An 8,425-nucleotide genomic window follows, 5' to 3' on the forward strand; every position below is an offset into this window, starting at 1 on the left:
AGGCCTCCTTGGCATTGAGCAGGGGGGGCTCTTGGCATTGGAGGGGGCCTTGGCAGTGAGGTGATGCCGTGAAAGACGAAATCAGGACTCAATAGCCGGGGTGACTATTAAGCAGGTATTCTTTATTGCAGCGCTGGACGCACAGGGGATCGCTCCTCCAAATGTGCCATTCCCTTCTCCCTCAGGAACCAGCTTCTCCCTCAGGAGACCTAGAAATTCCCTTTTCCCTCAGAAACACCAGAAACAAGCTTCTCCCTCAGAAAACCTAGAAATTGACTTCTTCCTCAGGAAACCCAGAAATTCCCTTTTCCCTCAGGAAAACCAGAAACCTGCCTCTCCCCACCTACATGCCAGCCTTCCTGACTTGTTACTTATCGTAGCTCTGCAGGGGTTGCAGGCCCCTCTTTGTGGTCAGTCAGGCTACATTTGCTAAGTCATACTTAGATAAGCAAACCCTCAAGCCATTCCTGGCCTTATTCTTTAATTCAGAGGGGATGCTTGGCAATGGTGGGGGGGGCTTGGTCTGGGTCAGAGGAGGGGGGCCCTTGGCTACAGAGGCTGCAGGCCAGGGGCTAGTGGGGGGGGGGCTGTTCTGGGTCAGCGTGGGGTAGCCCTGGGGGGGCCCTGGGCTGCCAGGAGTCTCCCTGTGTGGGCACCATGCTGGGGGGGCACAAGGCCAGTACATCCCTGAGTGGAAAGGGTTTGGAAACAACGCACTGGAGGGGTGATGGGGAGCAGCTCCAACCTTCTCCTCCCAAATATTTCTCATCTCTCTGGAGCTTCCCCCGTCTTCTGCCGCTGTTGCTCATGGCTGATCCTTCTGCTCCACAGCTGGAGTGTCTTCTCGTGGCTGACGAGCTCTGCTCCCCATCATGATCGAAGCCATAACCCATGAGGGGTCCCCACGAAACAACCGTGGCTCAACACTCGTGTCCTCTGCTGCCGTCACCAATGGAAGAGCATGAGAATAGGAAAAAAAGATGAATGCAGGTGAAGCCTGGGCGGGTTTTCTTCTCCTCTTGGGTTCCTGGACTTGAGTCCTGTGCCACAATCCTGACACTTTGGGGTTTTGCTGTCCCGGGGTGGGAGGGCAGAGGTTTTGCCCCCAGTCTTACGCCTGGTCTCACGTGAGACCTTTCAGCAGCGGGAATGGGCACGGAGCTGGTACCTCGGCTCTGACGTTTGAGTAGAAGAATTGGGGTGCTTCAATTTGTGCTGTGTAATCTGAGAATGTGCCCTTGTGGCCAAGAAGGCCAATGGCATCCTGGGTAGTATCAAGAAGAGTGTGACCAGCAGGTAGAGAGAGGTCATCCTGCCCCTCTGCTCTGCCCTGGGGAGGCCCCATCTGGAGAACTGGGACCAGTTCTGGGCCAGTTCCAGAGAACTGCTGGAGAGGGGACAACAAAGAGCTACAAAGATGATGAGGAGCCTGGAGCATCTCTCTGCTGAGGAAAGGCTGAGGGACTTGGGTCTTTTTAGTCTGGAGAAGAGAAGGCTGAGGGGGGATCTGATCAACACCCATAAATACTTCTAGGGGGGGTGTCAGGAAGATGGGGCCAGGCTTTTTTCAGTGGTGCCCAGTGACAGGGCAAGAGGAAATGGGCACAAACTTGAATATAAGACGTTCCATCTCAGCAAGAGGAGGAACTTCTTTCCTGTGAGGGCGGCAGCGGCGTGGGAGATGTTGCCCAGAGAGGGGGGGGACTCTCCTTCTCTGGAGACATTCAAACCCCCCCTGGTCTCGTTCCTGAGGGACCTGCTCTGGGTGGCCCTGCTTTGGCAGGGGGTTGGACTAGATGATCTCCAGAGGTCCCTTCCAACCCCATGTGATTCTGTGAGAAACTTCTCGATTTCCAGTGAGAAATGCCATCTTTAAGTAAAATCATCGAATAGAAACATTTAGGTTGAAAAAGACCTTAAAGATCATCAAGCCCAACCGTAAACCGAACGACACCGAGTCCGCCGCTAAACCGTGTCCCTAAATGCCAGGGGACAGTCCTTGCATTGCTGTTTTTCTCCTGCTTGCCTCGTTTTGTCGTGTTTTGAGGAACACGGGATGTTAGAAAACAGCCTCCCCGGGGAGCTCAGTGGGTGCTTCTAACGCCGCTCTCTCGAGCTGACGTAGATGAAAAGGAGGAAGCGGCATAAATGAAGCAAAGTGGCCCTTGGATCCTGCGGCACGAGATCAGTCGATTACTTTCATGGCTGCCAGAAACAAATTAGAGGAGCTTCTCCTCCGCAGCATGGCATAATAAATAAAGTAAAAGTGAAACAGCGTGAGCAGTGGTGGCTGATAATTCTCCTGTCGGAAAGAAGCCCCATCCTGAGCCCTGGATTCGGGTTTTTTGGGAGCGTTTTCGGTAGAAGCAAATTGCACTGTTTGCACTTTTCCTGCTGGTCGTCCCGGAAAAGAGGAGCTCGTGCAGATTTCGAGTAAGGTTTTCTTCAAATCACTCTGCAGGTGCTTTTATGCTGCTGCTTAAACTGTCCTGGTGGGGAAGAGCTGTGCTGGAAGTGGGTTGTGTTTCCTCCTTAATGGAGGATCCCGGCTTGGATTTGTTTGCGAGAGGCTCGAGTTTGTGTGTTTTGGCTCTGACCTTGCTCGGGTGAGTCACTGGGCTCTCTTGTGGGGGTTTGAGCAGCTGACCCTCCACGGGCTTCCTCGGCGTCCTGATACTTTGCATTTAGACAAATGTCTGTCTCTGCTTCCTCCGTGTTACGGAGCTGCAAAACTTGCAGGGATTCTGGTTTTACGTCATCTTTTTTTTGTGTTGCAAACCCTCCACAACGCAGGAGCAGGGACACGGGGTGCAGTTGCTGTCGCAGGGACTGCAGATGTATCACCCTGACACAATGCATTTTCCCCCTTAGCACGTCACCAGAGGGTTGTACAAGCTTCTGCTGTGATTTATTCCTAAATAACTAAATTTCCGAAACTCCTGGCTGAAACGCTGGGGCTGTCCTCTAAAATTCCTGAAAAGAATCTGTGTTTATGCCTCTGTTAAAAGGCGTGGATTGTATATGGTTGCTTGCTAACAGTTTGCTTTTGGGGGGCTTTTTTTTTGTGTTTTGTTTTGCATGTTGGCAAAGCAATGAAGGGATTCAAGAAAACCCACCTGACGCTCGGTGACTGCGAAGCCCTCGCGCGGAGCGTGGAAGGTTCATCCTCCCTGAGGCAGCCGTTGAGTCACAGTAAAAGCAGAGGAGATGTCAACAGGGGCCTCTATCCCACCCACCGGACGAGGAGAAGCCAAGGAGGTACACTGATGGCAAATATTTTGAAGGATGAGGGATTTGGGGGAGAAAAACGCTGATGTGGTGTGGAGCAAAAGGGCGTTGTGCTGATGGGAGAGTAATACCGGGTGAGGTGACTGCAAGTAGAAGAAATTGGTCATTTTTGAGTGGTGTGTGGCAAAACTGGGCTTAATCTCTGCCTCTGCAGAGTCAAGTGGCAAGAAAAAGAGATACCCCTGTATTTAGGCGTTATTAATGATGTGACTCCTGCTTCTAGATGCTCCTTAAGATGCTTATTAAATAATAACGAGCTGTCTAGTTGTACAGAACTGCAAAAGTGTTGTTGAGCACTTAAAAGATATTAATGAGCTTCAACTTTCCTGGGTGGGGGAAATGTTGTGATACACAGCTTGTAGACACAGGCCTCAAAAGTGCCAAAATTTGAGAGGGTTTTTGAAGGTTGATAAGACTTTTTGCTAATCTGCACCCGACAGGGCTTGGGGGCTCAAACTGAAGAGCTGTTTTCAAGTAGCTCATGGTGCAGGGTTCAAGGCCCAGCCTCAAAGCCTGTGTAACAACAAGAGACACTACACACACCTGTGGGTGAGGAGATGGGTAGGAAGCAAAGAAAAAACATCCTGAGTTATTCCTGAGTGCCTTGGTCACTGTGGAAGGTGAGACTTTGGAGCATTTTGGTGTTTCCCTGGAAGACTTGGAGGATCTCTCTCTACCTTGGTGACTCGCTTCACAGGAGATGTGTCTGCTGGTGAGCCAGGAGGAGACATCAGAGTCTTAGACTCTCTGCTCATAGATTATAGTTTTCTTTTCCATTTTCATATCAGCGATATCTTTGATTATTTCACTTTAAAAAAAAAAAAAAGTAGTAATCTGAGATCCTGCAGGTTTTTAGGGTATTGGACTTGAACGTTGGCAAGGGAACTGTTGCTTTTAAGCAGCAAGTGTCTTGCAAATCAGACCTTTTTAAGCTAAGCCTTCGTGAGCATCCAGAAATAAAACACATTAAAATCAGCAGTAGCTGCTTGTGATTCTGTTTTTTGCTTCTCAAGTTGCTTCTTAGCGAAGCATCAGGTTAATTTCCAGACTAGGAGCAGGACAGAATGAATACTGTCAGGGATGGTAAGTTTAGTCTGTGTGCTACATGGTCTGTGAGGCTGTCAGAGAAAGGAGAGGCTGCTGAGAGTAGTCTCTTGCCAAGTTTCGGTTTCCTTTATGGTCTCCAGTGCTTTTATGACATCGCAGGCAGGAAATATCTGGCAAGAAGTGGCTCTTAAAGACGCCGGTGTCTCTCGTACTGTGGTAGGAACAGCCCGAGAGAGGCAGGGTGCTGTGACCTTCTCATGGTGCAGAGCAGTAGTTAAACCCTGAAGCTTCTCAAAAATCATAGCGTGCTTCTCCTTCACCAGGTTTAAGAATGATAAATAATGTATATAAACAATAACAATAAATAACTGCTGGGAGCCCAGCCTCAGTGTGGGGCACGCCACAACAACGTGAGGCTCACATTTTGTTTCCTTCCTATTTTCTGTGCCTCTGGCCGGTGGAAATACCTCCTGTGAAATTCATTCTGCAACTACATTTGTGTTTCACACACACCTGCTGCGTTATGTAGCTAAGGATTGTTGGTCTGAGAGATTATAAATTCTGCAACTCCATTTGTGTTTCACACGCGCCTGCTGCGTTACGTAGCTAAGGATTGTTGGTCTGAGAGATTATTATGCAAACCACAAGACGATTATGCAAACCACGTCTTCTTCTAGAAGCTAGTGGAGGTGTCAGATGGACCTTGAGAGTGCCCAGATAATGCAGACAGTGCAAAAAGATGGATGTTGTTCTGTTGCTCCATCCCTCTGATCATCTTCATTATGCAAACCACAAGATGATTATGCAAACCACGTCTTCTTCTAGAAGCTAGTGGAGGTGTCAGATGGACCTTGAGAGTGCCCAGATAATGCAGACAGTGCAAAAAGATGGATGTTGTTCTGTTGCTCCATCCCTCTGATCATCTTCGTGGCCCTCCGCTGCACCTGGACCAGCTGGAACAGGTGAAGCAGAGGGCCACGAAGATGATCAGAGGGATGGAGCACCTCTCCTATGAAGACAGGCTGAGGGAGCTGGGATTGTTCAGCCTGGAGAAGAGAAGGCTCCGGGGAGACCTTATAGCGGCCTTTCAATATCTGAAGGGTGCCTATAGAAGAGCTGGGGAGGGACTCTTTGCCAGGAAGGGTAATGATAGGACAAGGGGAAACAGTTTTAAATTGGAAGAAAAAAGATTCAGATTAGATATCAGAAAGAAATTTTTTACTATGAGGGTGGTGAGACACTGGAACAGGTTGCCCAGGGAAGTTGTGGCTGCCCCATCCCTGGAGGGGTTCAAGGCCAGGCTGGATGTGGCCTTGAGCAACCTGCTCTAGTGGGAGGTGTCCCTGCCCATGGCAGGGGGGTTGGAACTAGATGATCTTTGAGGTCCCTTCCAACCCAAACCATTCTATGATTCTATGATTCTATGACTTCCATAGGTTGCCCGAGAAGCAATATGAAGCGGGGACAGTTCACCTGTAGGAAGCTCCTATGTCTGTGAGGAACCTTGTGGAAATAACCACCACCTTACACAGCTTCTGGTCTCCTTGTTAGTGGACTTTGCGCTTGTTTCTGTTGACCTCGCTCATGCTCTTCCTCTTCCTGCAGGCCAAAGTCAGCAGAAGAACATCACCGATTACTTCACTGTCTCTCAGATACAGCAAGTAGGTGCCGGTGGGACGAAGAACAGTCGAATCAAAGAAGAGCTACCAGACCCCATCTTCTCTGATGCTGATGATTCCTTCAGCGATGTCTCCACTAAGATGGAGATCAGCGGTGATTCCTGCTCTTTTCTGGAGGATGAGGACCTTGACCCAAATCCCAAGGAAAGCTTCAGGAAACGGCCTCTGTCCACTGCAGCTGCAGGCGTTTGCAAGCCAGAGGATGATTTGTGGGGGGAGCCTGAGAAGAAGCCAATGGTGGTTTCTCCAGAACACATCCAGATCAAGCAGGAACTGGATGATATGGACATTGAACCGCTCCCCGATGCACACTACGGACTCCTGGGGACTCGGAACTGGGAAGTACCTCAGGGAAGTATCGACAAGCTGCCTGTTGAAGTCCTGAGGCACATCTTTGCTTTCCTACCAGTGACTGATCTGTATCAGAACCTGAGCCTGGTGTGTCACTGCTGGAGGGACATAGTCAGTGATCCACTGGTAAGGGCTGCTGGGATATTGATTTGAGCCTGTCCCTTCTCCTGCTGCTCTGTTCTGTCTCGGTCTTGTTGCTGTAGGAGCATCCATGCTGTGTCTGTCTCTCTTTGCTCTTTAAATCCCTTTATTGTTCCCCAATGCCCACGTCCTTTCTTACGAGGTCTTTTCTCATTTTTTGGTCTTCAGAACTACAGTGGCATCTGCAGATGTCACCTGTATCAGGAGATCAATATTGGGGTAATTTCCCTCGATGCGTTTTCCGTGTGCACAGAAAGAGAGCATCCTGTAAGACTCCACAAAATCCCGCTGTTTTTCTTGCAACCTTGTTTTTTTTTTTTTAAGCTGACCAGGACCATGCAGAAGATCCTGGCTGGCAGCCTGGGCAGTGTCCTCTCGTGGCCATTGTATGTCACTGTCCCCCAGCCTGCGTTCATGTGGTTCATCCACAGTCAAGGCCATCAGGTTACAAACAATCATGAAACCACTGACAGTTGTTTTTTTGGCCCCAGAGAGGAATCTCTGCATTTCAGTGAAAGGTGGCTTGGAGACAGCTGGCACTGCTACGCTCCTTCATGCTGGAAGTCCTCAGCTTGTGTGAAGAAGCTGTCTCAGAGTGGTGGGGGACTGATGGCAGCCCAAATTTTGATGGCCATCCACGCTTTTCTTCATGCCCTTCCAATAAATTTGGATGGGTAAGGCTGGAAACAATGCAGGAGGTGTCCTGCCTTTATCATCACGTGGTTTGAGCCTGAAGAGCTAGAGAGATGCATGGAAAATGCATCAAGACCTGTCCTAAATCTGCTCTTCACTCCATATCACAGCCTAAAAGGCTCTCTTTTTACCAAGGAAAGCTAAACAGTGGGCTGTGGGAGGGTAGAACTTCATGGACATGGGGATTTTAAGCCCTCAGACCCCACTCAGAGCAGATCTGTGCAATAGTGCTGAAAATATCCTCATGCCTTTAATGCTTTGGGGTTTGAAACCAAACCAATATCACCCTACTTCCATCATTCTAGAAAAAACAGCCGAAATAGACAAGTTTGCAGGCCGTGAGGAACAAATTCTTCTCTTTTTCCTGTTTCCTCTTTCCTTTCCCATCTCATGCTAGATCCCTGCTTCCATCAAGCTACAGGGACTTTTTGAACACCAGGTCTTCTTTGGAAGCCACGTTGATTAGCTTATTGCCAGAAGAAACCTGTTTTCCAATGCTGTGAGGTGAAAGTGGGTGATATGTGCTTCACATTCCAGTTCATTCCTTGGAAAAAGCTCTACCATCAGTACCTGATGAAGGAGGACACGGCCCTGCACAGAGTCGAACAGATCTTGCAGGTTTTCTCCATAACAAAGGAGCAGGAAGGATGTATTTTGGGACTGATCAGGTGAGTTTGGCTTTTTTTGGTTTAACCCCAGCTGGGAACTAAGCACCACGTAGTCGCTCGCTCACTCCCTCCGCTTGGGATGGGGGAGAGAATTGGAAGAATAAAAGCAAGGGGGGAAAAAAAAAAAAGCCTCGTGGGTTGAGGTCCAGACAGTTTAATAAGTAAAGCAAAAGCTGTGCACGCAAGCAGAGCAAAACAAGGAATTAATTAACTGCTTCCTGTCAGCAGGCGGGCGTTCAGCCATCTCCATCACACGTAGCAGTTACTTGGGAAGAAAAATGCCATAATTCCAAACATCCCTCTCTTCCTTCTTCTTCCCCCAGCTTTATATACTGAGCGTGACGTCATATATGGCATGGAATATGTGTGTTCCTCAAGGGTCTGTGCTGGGGCCAGCACTGTTTAACATTTTTATCAATGATATAGACAGGGGGATTAAAGGCACCATCAGCAAGTTTGCAGATGACACCAAGTTGTGTGGTGTTGTCGATACACCAGAGGGATGGGATGTCATCCAAAAGGACCTGGACAGGCTGGAGAGGTGGGCCCAGGTGAACC

At 49.1% G+C, this 8,425-nt stretch overlaps 1 protein-coding gene across 6 annotated transcripts in view; it reads left to right on the forward strand.

The window, feature by feature from the left end:
- FBXO18 (F-box protein, helicase, 18) overlaps positions 1-8,425 on the forward strand; it is a 43,091-nt gene that overhangs the window by 535 nt on the left and 34,131 nt on the right. For 2 of the 6 annotated variants that reach the window (XM_014945438.1, XM_014945442.1), the window contains exons 2-5: positions 832-990; positions 3,091-3,258; positions 5,941-6,491; positions 7,737-7,867. In XM_014945438.1, coding sequence (XP_014800924.1) covers positions 981-990; positions 3,091-3,258; positions 5,941-6,491; positions 7,737-7,867 — 860 coding nt within the window. In that variant the 5' untranslated portion in view covers positions 832-980. Of the gene's footprint in view, positions 1-23; positions 164-671; positions 991-1,857; positions 2,434-3,090; positions 3,259-5,940; positions 6,492-7,736; positions 7,868-8,425 lie in introns of those variants that run through there. The other 4 variants (XM_014945443.1, XM_014945441.1, XM_014945440.1 and 1 more) reach the window with 4 other exon arrangements.

The sequence above is a fragment of the Calidris pugnax genome, unplaced genomic scaffold, assembly GCF_001431845.1.
Source record: "Calidris pugnax isolate Ruff unplaced genomic scaffold, ASM143184v1 scaffold96, whole genome shotgun sequence".
Classification (NCBI taxonomy): Eukaryota; Metazoa; Chordata; class Aves; order Charadriiformes; family Scolopacidae; genus Calidris; species Calidris pugnax.